We start from the raw sequence: 19,626 nt of genomic DNA, 5'->3' as shown, positions 1-19,626 counted from the left end.
ATCTGGCCAATTACAGCTCGATCAATCTATCCTCAATCATCAACAAACTGATGGAAGGTGTTGTGGATAGTGCTATCAAGCAGCATGCAGCAACAACCTACTCACCCACGCTCAGTTTGAGTTCAGCCAGGGCCACTCAGTTCCATTCAGCTCCTGGCCTCAATACAAATATTCAGCTCCTGGCCTCAATACAAATACAATACAATACAGCCTTGATCTAAATGTGGAAAAAAGAGCTGAATTCAAAAGGTGAGGTGAGAATGACTGTCTTTGACATCAAGGCAGCATTTTCTGCCCCAGAGGGTTGTGGAGACTCAGTCATTGAGTATGTGCAAGATAGAGCTTGATAGATTTCTAGGTACTAATGACACCAAGTGCTATGGAGATAGCATGGGAAAATGGAGTTGAAGTGAAGATCAGCCATGATTTAGTTGAATGGTGGAATAGGTTCAATGGACTGAGTGCCTATTCCTGCTCCTTTTTAAAAAATTCATTCACGGGATGAGGGCGTTTATTGCCCACCCCTAATTACCCTTGTTCAGAGTGCATTTAAGAGTCAACCACATTGCTGTGGATCTGGAGTCACATGTAGGCCAGACCAGGTAAGAATGGCAGATTCCCTTCCCTAAAGGACATTAGTGAACAAGATGGGTTTTTTACGATAGTCGACAATGGTTTCATGGTCATCACCATTTAACTCCAGATTTTTATTGAATTCAACTTTCACCATCTGCCGTGGTGGGATTCGAACCCTGGTCCCCAGAGCATTACCCTGGGTCTCTGGAATACGAGTCAATGACAATACTACTCGATTTTGGGATTCCCCCCCTGCCCGCACAGGCAGCGCATAGCGCTTCTGCACGGACATCACGCTGGGCGGGCCTTAATTGGCCCGCCCACCTAAAATGGCACCGCGCCCCCAATTGGGGGCGCCATTCGGAAGCGCGCCTGTGTGCGTCCACCATTCAACTTCCCCCCCAACAGGGGGAAGATTCATCCCTTTGTATCATTGCAAGTGTAGCAAAATAGCAGCAACCACAATTCAGTTGATCCAAGTAAGTGTGCTGCAAATCAGAAATGATCTAATTCCCAGGCAGAGAAGTTTCTTTTCTCTTCCAGCACCTGCTGCAAACCATGTGCACTGACTTGGCACAACCAAATATCTTATAGGCATTGAACATACTGTGAGTAAATTGATTCAAACTTAAGGATAAACAAAGTGAAAAGTTGATTTCATCTGACGTCACTGGAGCTTATGTATTACCTTCAGAAAAATATATTAAGTGGGCTCCTAATGTAAACAGATGCCAGTTTCATTAAGACTGTATCAGTAGTTCAGTCACTAACTAAGGTTCGAGTTCTACCTATCTGCCTCTGGTCTCAGCTGTCATCCATAAATTTTCACAACTTCATAAAATTTGCATAGTTTTCAGGAGAGAGCAGTGAATGATTTGTGTACACTCTTTAATTATGTTTATATTATATGTTTATATAAAACAAAAATTAGAAATGTTCAACTTTTAACGGTATGGTTTGGAGGAGGGAATGCGAACCAAATGACAATTGTGGACTCCCTGAAGATTTTCTTTCAGAAAATTATTTTTTATCCTACTTTTCTGCTAATGAAGGTAGTTAATTGTTTCGTGATATACAGAAAAATATGTAAAGAAACTGAATCTTAAATGGGAGGAAATTAATGAAAAATTTGCAGTGTGTTTTGTAATTAAAGATTAAAGCTTGTTCTGGGTAACAACAGAAAGCTACAGGAAGCAGTTTCATTTAAATTGCTGTGAATGACAGCATGGTCTAGTTGATAGGAGGCCATAACAGCAGTGATGTGACAGAGAGGGCCCTCACTGTTATAATTAGAATCATGCCAATAAATATCTGTACCATTAACACCTGTTCTTACTTGGGAATGAACATTAATTAGGGGCAATCGTTTTTTTCTGTTAGGCACCAGGATCCTATTGCCGCAATTTAATTGTGCATTCCTGTCCTTCACTGTGAGTAATATTCACCAGGGAGACCATGTCAATGCAGATTGCCTGCTTTCCAGCCAGATGTTGACAGGTTCAAGTGGCAGAGCTGTCAATTATAGGAGCACGCCTGTCCCTGGTGAAAGAAATGCATGAATTCTCAGCTGGGCTGCCGGACAATAACCTGGTTACATAGGTTGATCCATCAGTGAAGGTGAAAACTGAAGATGTTGGTTGCAAATACAACTCCCGCTGGGTTACGAGACGCCACTAAAAATAGCCATAGTGAAACATGAAGCCTTCTTTCCCCACTCACCCATCAAAAAGGAAGGAAAAAAATATTTACTTTCCATGCAAATTCTTTGTTTCTTAATTAATTTCCTACAGTCAGGGACATATCTTAGGCAGAGAAAGCCAAATGCCTTCCTACCTTTTGGCCTCGCTGAGGTCTCCCTGCCACATTGGCTGTACTTTTCCCCTCAAGAGAATATAGGAATTTTGGTTTTGCTGAAAACAATCTTATTGTTCACTGTGGAATGTGGAAGGAAAGACATGCTGCCTCCCCCAGTTATCTTGCTTTATGGCAGATCTGCCTACATTAAGACTGAATATGATGCATTGTGATAAAAGGTTGATTTCTTTATTAAAATATGCAATTTAAAGGATATGATACACATTCTCTGACTCCGCTTTCGAGCACTCATAATGTGTACTGTACAGAAAATTCATTGTTGCCTGAAGTGTGACTCAATTTTGCGAGTGTACAAGTGTTTCCATGTTTTTGTTCCAGTAATTCTTTTACTGTGCTGCATTTCTGACTTGTAAATGAAGTTATTGCAGTGACTTTGAGGCATCCTCATTGTTATACAAGCTCCATCTCAGCTTTTTCATTGATGCATTACTGACAGGCTCCACCATGTGGCGCTATTTACCAGCACCATGTGATTGCTGGAACCCGACAGCCAGAAAACCTACACCATTTGGGTCATTTCAAATTTACTATTAACTACTAACTTACCAGGGAATAATGACTTCATGAAAAATGGATGCTGTGGATTCATACATGCTGATAGGTGGTGTATCTCAACTACCTGGTGGAAACTGTTCAAGGTTACTGCTGGCTTGTAAAAGTCACTTTCTTAAAATTTGGATTTTATTGCAGTGATTTATTTACTGACAAATATACATTTAACACAACTCAGGCTTTTAGTTGTAACTGCCTGGTTAGAAATTAACATGTGATTTGTTGAAGAATGCTCAGCATTTCAATGGGTTAATTTTATCTGTCTGGGGTATCTTATTAGCCAGAAAGGTTCGGTTCCTAGAACAGATGGGAATGAAAAACTATGGTTCACTGTGGGATGATGTTGGACTGCACGGGTTAAAGTGCCCATCTGCAATCCCTCTTCTGTGCAGAGTTTTGAGTTCTCAGCCATGCAGTAGTTGAATTGCTGGCTTCGGAAGGGTTCTGTTTCTGAGTGCTATTAATGATTGAAGCATTGGAGGGTGTGTGAGGCAAGCTCAATAATGAGGCTGTCATTGGGAAACTAGCTTGCTGACTCTCACTGTTAAAGCACAGGTATGAAGAATGGCTGCTTGAACCAAATGTCAGAGAGCTGGTGGCATCTTGAAACAGATACCCACCTACAGTTAGGCCCTGGGAACACAGGAAAAGGAGGATGATTGGAAATGAAAAGAAAATCTGCTATTCTGGTCAGTGGTAAAAGTTGAACTTTAACAGAGGCATAGTTCCTTTCTCCTTAGTTTGTTCATTTTCGGAGCCAGGGTCATTTTTTTCAAATTTGCTGAGAAACATGTAATTAATGCAACAATGACATCCTGTCATGTCTAATACATTTTTGCTAGCACATTCATTTGTCTGAGATGCTAGTTTAAGAAGATAATGCTGTTTGCTAAGGTCATGATGTACTTGGAGAACAGATCGCTGAAAGTGTGTTTGGACAATTATGATACCATGGATCTGGCCATGAGAGAAAGCAGAGCTACTGCTGTCCAACAGCCAGGTCATTGTTTGCCTTTACTATTACTTATTTATCCATCTATTATCCATGTGGCACTGAACTGTACAGTTCCAAAACTGCTGTCCTTTGCTGGGAAGCAGGGGTACATGCGGAGTGCTGGCTCACTAAATACATATACCCACCCCCACTAAAATAATTTGTGTTGGGTAAGGACAGGATGGACACCTCTGCAATAGCTAAATAACCTGTCCATAACAACACCAACTTGCACTTATGTAGAGCTTATAAGGTAGGAAAATGTCCCAAGGTGTTTCACAGGAGCATAGTCAAACAAAATTTGTTGCTGAGAAATAAGGACAGATGACCAAAAGCTTGGACAAAGAGATTTGTTTTAAGAGGTGTCTTAAAGAAGGAAAGAGATGTTGAGAGGCGGTGAGGTTTAGAAAATGAATTGCAAAGTGAAGGGCCTCAACAAATGACCATGAATGGAGGATCTAGGAGTGTTTGTAAGGCTGAAGGGGAAATGGTAAGGGATGAGGCCATGGAGGGATTTGCAAACAAGGCTAAGAATTTTAAATCAAGGCATTACTTAACCAGGAGCCAATGTGGGTTAGCAAGTGTAGAGAAGAGAGCGAAGAGAACTTGATGTGAATTAGGATACCAACAGCAGTGTTTTGGATAACCTTGTTTATAGAGGGTGGAAGATGGGAGGCCAGCCAGTAATGCATTGCAATTGTTAAGTCTAGATGTTACATAGACATGGGTGAGGGTTTCATCAACAGATGAGCTTAGGCAGGGGTAGAGTTGGGTGAAGTTACGGAGATGAAAATTGGCGGTCTTGGTGATGCTGCAGATGTGTAGTAGGAAGCTCACCTTGGGGTCAGATATGACACTAAGGTTGTGAACAGTCCAATTCAGCCTAGGACAGTTGTCAGGAAGAGTGATGGAGCCAGCGACTATGGAATGGAGTTTGTGGTGGGAACTGGAGACAATGGCTGGGTATTTCCGGCTACGGTGAGGCAGGCCTTTTAAAACTCCATTGATTTCAGCGGGACTGGAAGATCCAGCCAGCAGGAGGGGCTGGCAAATTCCTGCCAATGGCTTCGGTCTTCCCACTATTCTGATTCCCAGATGAAGAGTGGCCACAAGGCCAAATGGCTAGGAAATTGGAGGGTTACTGGCATCTGTGGAACTGTGAGCAAGGATCTGCATTGATATAGCACCTTTCATAGCCTTATGAGGTCCCAAAGTACTTTACAGCCAATTAAGTACTTTTTTGAAACATCTTCAAGGAATGAAAGTGGCGAAAACCTTGGCAAAAATTTGTATTTATATTGTTCTTCTATAGCCATTAAGTTATGATGACACCAGTGATGATAGGCCTTAGTTATGAGGGGAGACTAGAGAATTTGGGACTCTTCATTTGAACAGAGAAAGTGGAGGAGATCCTACTGATGTGTTCAAAATTACAAAATTTTTTAAAAGATAAACAGGGAAAATGATTTCCGCTGGTCAGTCAGTAACTAGGGGATATAAATTTAAGATCATAATCCAAAAGAATGAAAAGAGAGGTTAAGATAATTATTGTTATGTGGTTGATTGTTAGGATATGGACTGTGTGACTAGAAACACCGATGGAAGCAGAATCAATATTAGCTTTTAAAATGGAAGTGGGTACATATTTCGAAAAGAAAAAATTACAAGAGTGTGGGGGTTGTGATGGAAACATATTAAACTAAGTCATTCTTCAAGCAAATGGCACAGGTAGATTTAGAATGGTCTCCTGCTGTCTTGTAAGAAACAATTCTACAATTTATGTAATAACATGATTGTGCCACCAAATAATATTATTAAAAGAGAGTTAGAAGCTGTGCTTCTATCAAGGATTTTAAGAGTTTTCATCCAGTATAAAACACTCTTCTATTTCTCCCCAGCACTGACTCAATAATGTAGTGCAGATCAGAGGATCTCTTCACTAACTTTCCATGCAGTCATCATTACGCAATGCTCAAACTGGCCAACCACACTAGACCAATTATGCTGCATCAAAAGCAAACATACCACCAAGGAGATTTTTCTTCTCTGAGCAAACCAACTGAGAACTTCTCCCACTGGGCTTCGTCTCAGTGAGGGTAACCTGTCATATATGCCAGTTCTGTGCAATGTCTAGGGAGTTTAGTGTCTCAACTTACACTTGCAATATTGGTGATCTAAACTATTTTACCACATGCAGGGGTGACTCACCTCTACATAGAAGCTCAATTATATCAGCAACTGTTTCTGGAGCACATTGTACACCTCAGCAACAGGCCCTGGGAATGGCTCAGTACAGAAAATCTATAAATATCTCTGCCAGATCACCAATAGCATTTGGCAGGAAGCACTGAACGTTTTTTGGGTTGTATTCAGAAACAGGCTTGAAACGAAAGTAGCATTTTTAAACTGAAATTCCTTATATAGTCAAACAATGCTAATAATTCAAACAGCATAATGTGTAAAGTCAGTTTTTTATATGGAAGTGCAAAGATTTTTTAAGGAAAAGAATTATGTTCTGAGCATATGTCTGCCAAGATTTTAATAATGGGAATTGTTTGATGTTTCACCCTGTAACAGGAAACTTTTTTAGCAACATGTTAAAGTGTCAGTGGTGGAATTTCTTTTGGCTCTTCATTACTCAGTTAAACTATAACTCTTAATTTCTATCTATCTTGGTATTAGTGGTTCACAATCAAATGCCAGGATGAACAGCCATGAAGATCATTATGATTCACAAATGTTGTTGTACTGACTCCAATGATGCAGCTAAACAACTAGGAATGAGCACAAAATATAGTTCAAACTGAGCCCTTCTACATTAATTAAGAACATTATCTAGGCAACTTATTTTCAGAGGTAGAGTGTCACTGTGCACGTGTTATCGATGCTGTGAGAATTCCTCTTTCCCCCTTATAGGCCGGGATTTTCCGGCCCCGTCACAAGCAGGACCCGCCATGGGCGAGGTGGCTCCCCAGCCAGAAGTCCATTGGCTTGCGTCGGGACCGGAAGATGGCTGCAGTGGGCAGGTGCGGAAAACCCTGCCGACAGTGCTTTCTTGTTTCTTTAATCCTTGATAGTCTAGGGAGGCAAAGGTAGTGACAGCATTACAAAAATAAAAATACCTGGAAAAACTCAGCAGGTCTGGCAGCATCTGCGGAGAGGAACACAGTTAACGTTTCAAGTCCGTATGACTCTTCAACAGAACTTACACTTGCAATATTGGTTCTGCTGAAGAGTCATACGGACTCGAAAAGTTAACTGTGTTCCTCTCCGCAGATGCTGCCAGACCTGCTGAGTTTTTCCAGGTATTTTTATTTTTGTTTTGGATTTCCAGCATCCGCAGTTTTTTGCTTTTATTTTAGTGACAGCATTATGCTGGGTACATAGCCCTCACACTCTAGTGAGGAAGTCGAGGCCTTTGTGGATATACATCTGATTGACTTCTGGTAATGAAATATATTATGTGGTTATAGTGTTATAATTAACATTGGAGCATGCATGTCTGCCTAACCCATTGTCATCAAGTAGGCAGATATATGGGATTTTATTTTTGCTTCAGTACTCAAACCACTCTATAGCAGTTTCAGCTCTACAGAGCATGCAATTCACACATAATGAAATAATGAATATCACAAGTTATAACTACCTCCATTGGGACGTGTACCAGTTCTTGATGTACTAGAGAAGCCCATTTCTTAATGCAATCTTACAATTCCTTCTGTGGTTTTGGATGATTCAAATTTCTGATCAGACAAAGTACAATCCAAACCAGAGGTTGGAGTTTACATGAACTCCCTTCCTTAGTTACTAAAGTCTAGCAATCACACTCTGTGATATTACCATACAAATGGCTTGTGTAATCCTAAGCAATTGTTTTATGTGCTTATATTATTGAAGACACTAACCCATCTGTGGTATAAAGCTGGCAGTGCAGTTTTCAGAACAATCATGTATTTAACAGTGGTAACATTTGTCTAGAACCTTGTGGTTAGTCCACACTGCCTGCTCATGGGTCCCTTAGGGGTTTCTCATTTGAAAGATAAAAAGTGAAGAAATCTTTCAAAGACTAACCAGAGGGCTTCCATCAGTCCAACGGAAATCATGTTCAAACATCTTGTCATTTAGGCCAATCCATTGGTAGTCCTGGCCAATACCTATGGGGCAGATCAAAAAAGGAAGGATGTATTTAATAGCAATTCCATGTATGGCAATGATTAATCTAGCAAAATCAGGAACTTATTTAGACATATATATATGAATTGCATTTCCTGTTCTGTAGATCTCAAACAGAAATCTAAACAACTGGTTGTCTTTCATCCAATCTTTCTGGGATTTCAATCTTTATATATGTGAACCGCTTTCTTCATAGTTTATTTTCTTACCACTTTTCCTCCCCTCCTCCTCTTCTGAAGGTATTTTGCTATTAACATGATTGTAGTAGTTTGGATATTTCACATTTCTGGTTATCGGAACCGTACTAATCTATTACTGAGTAACTGTTATCAGGACTGTGCTAACTCTCTTAATTAGGAACGGTTATCAGGGTCGTATTAACTCTATTATTCAGAACAGTTATCAGAGCCGTGTTAACTCTGTAATTCAGGAACGGTTATCAGGGCTGTCTTAACTCTATTATTCAGGAACAGTTATCAGGGCCATGTTAACTCTATTATTCAGGAACAGTTATGAGGGCCGTGTTAACCCTATTATTCAGGAACAGTTATCAGGGCCATGTTAACTCTTTTATTCAGGAACGGTTATCAGGGCCATGTTAACTCTATTATTCAGGAACAGTTATCAGGGCCATGTTAACTCTATTATTCAGGAACAGTTATCAGGGCCATGTTAACTCTATCATTCAGGAACAGTTATCAGGGCCATGTTAACCCTATTATTCAGGAACAGTTATCAGGACCATGTTAACTCTATTATTCAGGAACAGTTATGAGGGCCATGTTAACTCTATTATTCAGGAATGGTTATCAGGGCCATGTTAACCCTATTATTCAGGAACGGTTATCAGGACCGTGTTAACCCTATTATTCAGGAACGGTTATCAGGGCCGTGTTAACCCTATTATTCAGGAACGGTTATCAGGACCGTGTTAACCCTATTATTCAGGAACGGTTATCAGGACCGTGTTAACCCTATTATTCAGGAACGGTTATCAGGACCGTGTTAACCCTATTATTCAGGAACGGTTATCAGGACCGTGTTAACCCTATTATTCGGGAACGGTTATCAGGACCGTGTTAACCCTATTATTCAGGAACGGTTATCAGGGCCGTGTTAACTCCATTATTCAGGAACGGTTATCAGGACCGTGTTAACTCCATTATTCAGGAACAGTTATCAGGGCCGTGTTAACTCTGTTTTTCAGGAACGGTTATCAGGGCCGTGTTAACTCTCTTATTCAGGAACAGTTATCAGGGCCGTGTTAACTTTATTATTCAGGAACAGTTATCAGGGTCGTGTTAACTCTATTATTCAGGAATGGTTATCAGGGCTGTGTTAACTGTTATTCAGGAATGGTTATGAGGGGCATGTTAACTCCATTATACAAGAATGGCTATTAGGGCCGTGTTAACTCTGTCATTCAGGAGCCGTTATCAGGGCCGTCTTAACTCTATTATTCAGGAACGGTTATCAGGGCCGTGTTAACTCTGTAATTCAGGAGCCGTTATCAGGGCCGTCTTAACTCTATTATTCAGGAACGGTTATCAGGGCCGTCTTAACTCTATTATTCAGAACAGTTATCAGGGCCGTGTTAACTTTATTATTCAGGAACAGTTATCAGGGCCATGTTAACTCTATTATTCAGGAACGGTTATTAGGGCCGTCTTAACTCTATTATTCAGAACAGTTATCAGGGCCGTGTTAACTCTATTATTCAGGAAAGGTTATCAGGGCCGTCTTAACTCTATTATTCAGGAATGGTTATCAGGGCCGTGTTAACTCTATTATTCGGGAACAGTTATCAGGGCCATGTTAACTCTATCATTCAGGAACGGTTATCAGGGCCATGTTAACCCTATTATTCAGGAATGGTTATCAGGGCCGTGTTAACTCTATTATTTGGGAACAGTTATCAGGGCCGTGTTAACCCTATTATTCAGGAACGGTTATCAGTGCCGTGTTAACTCTATTATTCAGGAATGGTTATCAGGACCGTGTTAACTCTATTATTCAGGAATGGTTATCAGGGCCGTGTTAACTCCATTATTCAGGAATGGTTATCAGTGCTGTGTTAACTCTATTATTTATTATATTGTATCATGTTATTTATCAGGGTCGTGTTAACTCTATTATTTAGGTATTGCTATCAGTGTTATGCTAATATTGTTAGCTCCTGACTTGGAAATATATCACCATTCTTTCACTGTCACTGGGTCAAAACCCTGGAACTCCCTCCCTAACAGTTCTGTGGGTGTACCTACATCCCAGGGATTGGAGATGTGGAAGAGGGCAGCTCACCACTACCTTTTCAACGGCAATTGGGGATGGGCAATAAATGCTGACTTAGCCAGCGATGTCCACATCCTGTAAATGAATTTTAAGAAGTTAATTTTTAAAGCATTTTTTGAGGTGTCCGGTATACTCTTATTCACATAAAATATCACTTCTGTCTTTTGTCAGCTGCAGGCATGGAGCTGATTAAAACAAATATGTGCTTGGGATTGGATTCAAGAAAGAAATTAATTAAATACATGTGAAGCTCCCCTCACAGGTATATGGCACATATCAGCCCTACTGACATATTACATTCATAAAATGTTCATGTATTGGGAACTAAGATTACACTTGTTGAGAATTTTATCCATATGTTAACCTATGCACTGGAGGCTTTTCAATTGAATTACAACAACCTTTATTTTTTCAATGAAATACAAATATAGACTCTCAAAAATATTGACTGCTTAATCACTCCAAATAAAATCTATTCTGACCAATGGTCCCTGATGATTTGAGTCTCCAAGTTGCTGACCCTTCAGATATGCTCACCTCAGTTGCTTTGAGTTTTGTCATGTCTTCACTGGGCTGCCAGGAGCATGTGTAGAAGTGTGATGGCCCCCTTCAGAAAGGGGAAATATCACTAACATGCTCCAGCTGGCCCCACCTCCTGCTGGCTAACAATGGAGTCCCACTGACAGCAGTCATGAGGAAGGCAGTGACCCAGAGTTCTGTGTCATGCAGATGAAAGGGGAGGTGTGCAGGCAGGCAACCTTTGAAAGAACAGGGCTAAAATATAATCTTTACAAAGCTGAACTGTTGTATATGTCAGCCAATTTTGCATGTCATTTTCTTGCACTTTTTTTTGTACTTTCATGTTTGAGCTTTATCAAGGTTCTTAGCTTTGGCCTTGAATCTATTTTCTTGTTGTGTTGAAGACAAAGTTGATCCATAACATTCGAAGTTGGTTCTTGTTCTTACTACTAACATAGAATTACTTTACCTGGAAGGTAAAAAGAAAAACAATTCTCTTCCAGGCAAAGAGAGAAATACTGAAAATGCACAGTAGCTTGATTTAAATGAAAAAGAAAGGCCAAAATTTTGGATATGACTAGTCATTATAATTGGCCAAGAAGATTAAACTTTTTCTTTTTGATCTGTTTTCCTTTTATACTTCAGATTTTCAGCATTTAATAATTTTCCTTTTTTAGTTTTGCTTTTTTCTAATATAAATAGCTGAGACCAGTTGATGTATAACAAGCAGACTTAATTGTTTGGAAAAACTCAGCAGGTCTGGCAGCATCGGTGGAGAAGAAATCAGTTAACGTTTCGAGCCTTCACGGCCCTTCGGCAGTTCTGCCGAAGGGCCATGAAGGCTCGAAACGTTAACTGATTTCTTCTCCACCGATGCTGCCAGACCTGCTGAGTTTTTCCAGGTAATTCTGTTTTTGTTTTGGATTTCCAGCATCCGCAGTAGCTTTTAGCTTTTTGTTTTTAGACTTAATTGTTTCCTTTACCCATACAAATCACTGGGTGCATGGATGCAGAACCCACACTCATGTATTCACTCTTTGCAGTCAGGCTCATATGCTAAAGATGTTAGTGGGTGAAAATACACTCAGTTCTATATATATCTTTTTCAGAAAGAACCATTTCAGAATTGTCATGGTACATACGGTTCACAAAAAGTTGCTCCTCATGCGTGAGGATGCTGGACAGGTGAGCACCCTGCAGGCGACATTCCTTTTCCGCATCTTCCCAAGCTCGTCGGTGGCCAAAGTATTTATAGCAATGTCCTTGAAATTTGTGCCAGCCAAAATCACAGACCTCCGTATCTGACAAACAAACCAACAGACCCATCAATCAACAGGGCATTTCAATTCCACATTGTTTCAACAACTCAAAGTGCAGCAAATGCATGTTTGCATTGTGCGAAGCATAGTTTTCAGGAGATACAAACCATCCAAGTACTGACAGGCAATGTAGATAATGAAATAGATTAACTTGATTGCTTCAAATATCCTATTGTTCCATACAGGAGAGTTAAAATGTGACAGAAGAAACTCAATTTTCTGGCAGTAAAGTGGAATCTCATGAGCCTGTAAAGCCTTGCAGCATTCAAAGATGAGGACCAATGGGACAAAAGTTGCTTCTGAGGTCCAGTATGCCCACTTCTATTTCATAAAACACTTGCATAGCACAATAGCACAATTGGTTACTGTTTTTGTTTATTTAATCACCACCAACTTTAACCAAAACAGGTCAAATATTGATTTTAAGAACATATAAATTGCATTGGCCTTGAAATTATGCTGTTTCAACTTTTGTGACTGAATACTTAACATTTTCATATTCATTCTTCACCCTGCTAATTTAAATAGGCTACTAACCTGTTTAATTATGCATGAATATTCACATAGCTTAATTTCAAGGAGAAACAGTTCTATGCCAAAACTGAGAAGGCTGATTTAAGATGCAATGAGCTCTATCTTACTTATGAGATATGTGCTAGTCTGAATGCACTACTTTTGCCTGCAGGGCTTCAAACAGCACAAGTATTAGGTCACTAGCAACAATTTCTGCCATGTATTTGCACAGATACATCTAAACTGAGCCACCAAAGAGGATCATGTGCCCACACAATGCAGATGTAATTTTAGCTGTGACATGAAAAAAGAGAAGGACTTTGCAAAGAAAACACCCAAGTTGTCACTTTCAAATGACTATCTGCAAGTCAATTTTTAAAATATTTTTCAGACAAGCACCTTTAAAACAATGAATTAGGTTTGGAAATTCACCGAATGGCCCCCGTTAGCAGACCCACCCCCACTGCAGTGCTGATTTACTTGACCTCAGCTGGAATGCCATTCAGGGCAACATTTTCCCCCTATTGGAGGCAGGGAATTGCCGGAGCGGGCAGTCTTCCGATCGGCACCCCCAGTCGGGGGGCACCGCCATTTTACGTGGGCGGGCCAATTAAGGCCTGCCCTGCGTGACATCCGCCAGGAAGCACTGTGCGCACCCTGTGTGGGCGGGGGGATTCCCTCAACCGGGGGTGCTGCCTCAGGGAGATCAGCTCCAATTGAAAACTTCAAATAAAGGTGATAAAAATTTTCCCTGCCATGTCCCCTCATGTGACACTGTCACATGAGTTGGGACATGTCCATAACTTTTATTGAAACATTTCATAAAAATTTAAATACCCTCATGAAACCTCATCCCGCCGGTGGATGAGGTTTCATGTTTCTTCCGAAGCCCACTAGGGCTCCCGGCCGGCCCGCCAACCTTAAGGTTGGACGGGCAGGTCCATTAATCGTCTTAATTAGTTTCTTAATGGCCCTGATAGGCCGTTGACAGTTTGGCGGGTGCACAGCCGATTCAGCTGCGTGCCCGCCGAACTGCAAATCTAAATGACGCGGGGTGACATCGGGACGCATGGCCGACATACCCACGCGTCATTTACACGTTGGCGAATGGGCCCCGCCCCCGCTCGCCGACCGGAAGATGCTGCCTTCAGGGTATTATGGGGGAGCCTGATTGCCTCTTGGTGGGCAGGGCAATATCTACACAGTTCCTGCTTCTGAACCCTCTTCAGTGACTACTGCAGGAAAGTCATTGTGCAGACAGACGTCTGATAAGGAGAGGACCAGGCTCAAAGGTGATGCCCCCTATGATCACATCTGCCACTGATCATGCCATTTGTGGAAAGGTTACTGAGGACACATGGCACCCAAACTACAGAATGAATCAATACGTTCAGAAGAGGAAGACAGCATAAGAGAGGGAATTGGCAACATCTACAAGTAATTGAGTTTGTTAACACCTGTATGCCTGTGAAGCGAGCTATACATCAATAGAGAATAGATGCAATGGGCTGAATAACAAATAAAATAATAATTATTTTCCACCCTGGAAACCACGTCGGCATGAAGCTGACTGACTCCACTCCCAAGCAGCCCCGCAGCCATAAAGCATTGTGGGGCTCATAATGAGGGCCAAGTGCATCTTCCAACCCTCATTGGGATAGAAGTCCCGCCCTCTGGAGCTGCCAGCCAATCCGATTGGCCAGCAGCTCCATCAGTCCCAGCAGCGCCAAGAGGACATCACTGGCAGCTGCCAGGACTACAGCTGAAGCGAGGAGCCTAGGTAAGATCAGAGTCTTGGGCCGGGAGGGTTTGGGAGCATTAGCGGCAGGAGCATTGGGGGAGAGAGGGTGGATTTAAGAGAGGCAGTGAGTAGTAAGGAAGGGGGGTTCAGTCTAAGATGGGCTCCCAGCCTACCCTTCCTTCTCTCACTTTAACCATTTGACGTTAAAAATCAGGCTTCCCACTTCTGCCCTGCTGCCCACGCCAAATGTACTATTGCGTGGGCAGCATATTGTTAGGGTCAATAGGCTTGATAACAAGTTTAATTGACCCTTAAATGGTAATTTTAACATGGTGGGTGGGGGGCCAATTTTGGCACTTGCCCGCACCGTGTTATGGAGGTGAGCTCAGGGGTGGCCGGGAAGGTGGAGGATGTGCGCCCATGCCATGCCCCCCCAACCACAGGAAACCAGCCCGCCGGGGGCACATAAAATTCAACCCTATAAATCAAATGACAAGGCAGAGTACAACTCAGTTTATTTCTTTTGTGACATGGTATCATTGTATGCTGAACTTCAACCTCCCAACATCAAAAAAAAGGAAACTGTCGCTGGGACAATAAACCAATAACTAATTAACAACCTACTCGCTAAAGCAATTCATACTCCTGGTGATGTTTTAATAATTCATTTCCCAGTTTTGTGCATCATTGGCAAGGTCAGTATTCATTGCCCATCTCTAAGTTGCCAGGTTTGATGTAACTCAATCGTTCTCTAGGTCATGTCAGAACACAAGTGAAAGCCGGGCACATACATGAGGCCATTATGATTAGGAAAGAAAAGCTCCTGGCTGCTGAGAATTCACTGGGGTTAGACTGTCGCTTGTTCATTGCTATAATATCAGAGTAAACTTTCCCTACAGTAGCAGTTTCTAAACTCAACAAAACTCTAGGAGGAGAGATTACATTCAACTATTGTCAGCCCATTAACAAGCAGGTGTTCGGCTGTTAAGAATGACAGAGAACACAGCACCCCCATCAAGGACCTGTAACTGGGCAGCAACACTTCCATGGGGATTTCTGCTTGCCTATGCAAATCAGCATCTTACTTGGATTGCAGGATTTTATTTGCAATTTTAAAGTACAAATAGGCACTGCGCACAGTTGGTGCAACCAGGCAGCGAGCACCCGAACCAGCAGTCTTCAAAGGGGTCACTGCTGGAGGCCATTCCAAAACAAACTGGAATATGTTTTGCAGTCATTATCCTGGGGCTGGTGGAAGCATGCTCTTCCTAGCCCCTCAGAAGCCCTGTGGACCACTAATTGGGTAGTCACTAATTGGGTAGTCTACACCACCCTCAACCACTACCGGCTCAGCTCATGTGTAGAGCCATAGAATTTTAACTCTTCCCCCAATTTTCAGGTTTCCCACTGGTGCTCACATTGAGCAGTGGACAGCTCGCTGACTGTGATTCTAATGAGGTATGAATCTGAAAATGGTTCAGACCTCCCACTGAAGGCTTTGAGAAGAGGCACTAAAAGCACCATGCATTTCACTCCAATTTTGGGTTTACATTTAATATCACCTTTTGGAGTCCTTAGTTGCCAATATGCGTGAAGACATTATTGATAGCAGGTTAAAGTCAGTTTAAAGAGTTCATTGGGGAGGGATGAACTATAGCCTCCCCTCCACTAATTGAGCACATGTTGAGTTTACCCTGCTTTCAGGCCTATGTCAAGGGCTGTATTTTTAGCCAAACCCGTATAAAGTATGAAAGATGTTCTCAAGGCAGAAGGGTTTTAATAAAATGAAATCTGATTCCGTTTTTGGAAGCAGCAATAAAATTGAATTATAAACAATAAAAGTAGCCCAAATCGTTAGTAATTAGTGGAGTGGAGGGTACAGTTCACTTGCCGCCTCCTCACATAACTGCATAAAGTCTTTACTTCATATAATATTTCTACAGTTGTTAGCAAAGCGGTTGTTGTCAGTTGGATTTAATGCAAATCTGGAAAATACAAAGGTTATTAAAATTGGGAAGTTTTTTAATAAAATAAATAGTAACACAGAAATAATTTTAAAGTCTTGTTCCTGCTGATAAAATGTTCCATCAGTTTTTCCTCAAAGACCAAAGAATTCCTAATTTCCTGAGAGTCCGATTTTACGCATATCACTTTCAATGAAAAATGTTTTAGGAACAATTTTCTGCTGCTCAAATTAACTATTTGCCAATGTGTTTAAGACTGCCTTGCTCTTTTATCTCAAAGCACACTGTAATTCCTAAGAACAGAGCAATCTCCCCTCCCCAACAGTGGTTTCCAGATTTATTGCCAGAGCCCGTTTAGAGACCTCTTCATCATCTCACAGGAAGGAAGTGGAGTGTAACAATAAAGCCTGTGGTAACTCCGAGAAACCATAAGCCATGTCTAAGGAGGGCAGGCTACCAACTACGTACTGGGGAAGAGAGGCAGCCTAAATGCGACTGCAAGAAATCTGAAAAACATTTTAGGATATGGTGTTCTTGTTTGCTAACATGAAAAATAAATAGATTAGACAGGAATTAAAACATGTGGGAAGGGAATTTTGGGGATGTAATGTCATCCAGAGCAAATGCAGCTCACAGATTAAACTCATATTCCATACAAAAAGAATGAAAGATATTAGTCCCAGCATTAAGGGAGTGGAGATATTTCCTTTCATGCTACGTTTCAGCAAAACTGCAAACCCATTTTTGAAGATTAAGTGTTGAATTTTGTTACGCAGGATACGCAGTGAAGTTACTTATATATTTCTGCAAAATGTTACCCTAGCCTTATGACCATATATTTTTCAGGTTACTGAATTGAGTGCTTTCACAACACAAATCAATCTTTCCAATACCTGGAACTTTCCTGGTTTTGAATAAAATTGGCATCTTTGGCAAACAATTTATTTTGAATTTGGCCAGAACCCAGCACTCATGTATCACATTCGTTAAGAGTCAACAACAACAACTGCATTTATATGAGTCTTTAAACATTGTGAAATGTCCCAAGGCACTTTGTGAGCACCATTGTAAATAAGTTGCCTCTGAGTGCTGTTGGACTGAAATTAGTGCTGGAGCTGGGGCCCCACAGACTGAAAGTAGCAGGTGTGGGGAGGTGGGGGGGGACCTCATTTCAGTGGTCAGCAGGACCCGAGGCTGCATCTTGTCAGTGGTTGGCTGCCAGTCAAGAGCTGCCAGCCAATTGGAGGGCCAGCAGCTCAGCAGCCTCAGCAGTAATGTCAGAAGCAGGACTCTGGGCAAGATGCCCATCCGCCACTTTGCTCATCATCATCCGCTGCTATTTTACTAACTTCCCATCTTCCAGCCTGTCCCCAGAGGGCTGGTAAAATCCAGCCCACTGTTTCAAACATATGTGGATGTTTGCCACTACTGGAAAACACTTATTAGTTTTCACTCTTCTTCTCTTGAAGATGCTGAATAATTACTGGGATACAATTCCATCACTGCCTCGTCCAAGTGGTCATCCTTGAGGGGCATATTTTCCAATCAGGCCTTCAATTGGGTTTTAGTCAGGTGGTGTGTTTTTAGAACCTGCTCGACTGTTCTGTGGGGTCAGTTTAATTTGCCTATTACTGGTCCATTTTCAGCCCAGCATTGCAAAGTACACACATGCATAGTGTAAGTACATAAATATTTTTACAAAAGATTGTAAGTATAGATTTTTAGTGGGTCTGGATGCCAGTTAAACTCCACTCAATAATAGGGCCAAATTTATTACTGAAAAAGCAGGGAATCAATTCCTGTAAGCTGGTCTCTTTGTCATTGCCCTAATCCATATATGGGCATGAGAGCTAAATGCAAAAGCAGAGGTGAGTCATTTCCCTCAGCATCAAGAATTTGACCAATGAATTCCAGCTAAACTGAAACCTATGGGGAATCAGCATGAAAATCCACCAGAAACTGAAGTTATATCTATACGCACGGGGATTATAATTGTTGGAATCTGATCATTGCAACTCCACAGGGAAGATTTTTCCCTCGTTGGGCAGGCTTGGTGGGGGTGGTCGGGACGAGCTAAAAATTCTGGCCCATATCACTCAAGAATTCCTCAAGCCAGCGTACTTGGTCTAAGCATCTTCAGCTGCTTCATCAATGATCTTCCATCTATGTGGAGGCAGGTTGATTGCCTATCATTCTTCACTGTGCAGCTACGTTCACAACTCTTCTGATAATGGAGCAACCCAGGGCAGCCTTTAGTAGCACCCACACAACATCCAAGCCTGGGCTGATATTCATCACACCACATATAAGTATCAGGGAATGATCATACCCAACAAGAAAAGACCAAACCCCTCAACCTCGCATGAGTGTAATGGAATACTCACCATTCACCTGATGAGTATAACATTGGGAGCACTCAAGAAATGTGCAACATCTCAGACAAAGTAGTCCCCTGATCAGTGCCCTTAAACTCAATATCCACCCACTCCACCACCGTCACACTGCAGTTGTATTATGTACAATCCACAGCATGTGCTGCATTAACTCATCAGGTTTTCTGAGACAGCACCTCCCAGTCCTGTGACTAGCAAGAGAAGCAATGGCATGGGATCACAAGTACCTTCAGGTTCCCTCCAAGTCACACAATACTCCTTGAGTATTGCTGAAAAAAGAGACATGTCAAAGCCTTTTGTCTTGCACTCATCAGGACAGTTTCAAGAATACCAATATAAGGGGAAAACAACAATTTATACCGTATGTGAAGAGAGTGCTGATTAGTTGGCAAGTGAACTCTGATTGGCAGAGGCGTTGCCAAGGAGAATGCACCAGTGATGGTGACTGACAGTTAACTGCCAAGTATTGTTTGAAAATGGGCTGCCCAAGACCCACAAAAGCAATGTCCCTTTATGCCCTATCTTATCTATGACCAGTTCTGCACAACATAAATTGGCCAAATGGTTGGGCAAATTGTTACAACCCAGTTTTGACCAAGTTTTCCACATACATGGTGAAGGAATCCTTCACATTTGCAAAGGCCATACAGGACTTGCATATCAATATCAATGCTGTGTCCATGTGCTCATTTGACATTGCTAGCCTATTCACCAA

At 41.6% G+C, this 19,626-nt stretch overlaps 1 protein-coding gene across 7 annotated transcripts in view; it reads right to left on the bottom strand.

Moving 5' to 3' along the window:
* The window catches only part of LOC144694351 (versican core protein-like), a 234,779-nt gene that overhangs the window by 22,661 nt on the left and 192,492 nt on the right, over window positions 1-19,626 (bottom strand). For all 7 annotated transcript variants that reach the window (XM_078564656.1, XM_078564648.1, XM_078564664.1 and 4 more), the window contains 2 exons: window positions 12,124-12,282; window positions 8,069-8,151 (listed from right to left, as the gene is read on the bottom strand). In XM_078564656.1, the coding sequence (XP_078420782.1) occupies window positions 8,069-8,151; window positions 12,124-12,282 (242 nt within the window). The remainder of the gene's footprint in view (window positions 1-8,068; window positions 8,152-12,123; window positions 12,283-19,626) is intronic.

The sequence above is a fragment of the Cetorhinus maximus genome, chromosome 2 (genome assembly GCF_964194155.1).
Source record: "Cetorhinus maximus chromosome 2, sCetMax3.hap1.1, whole genome shotgun sequence".
Taxonomy (NCBI): Eukaryota; Metazoa; Chordata; class Chondrichthyes; order Lamniformes; family Cetorhinidae; genus Cetorhinus; species Cetorhinus maximus.
This window is presented reverse-complemented; position numbering and strand designations above follow the sequence as displayed.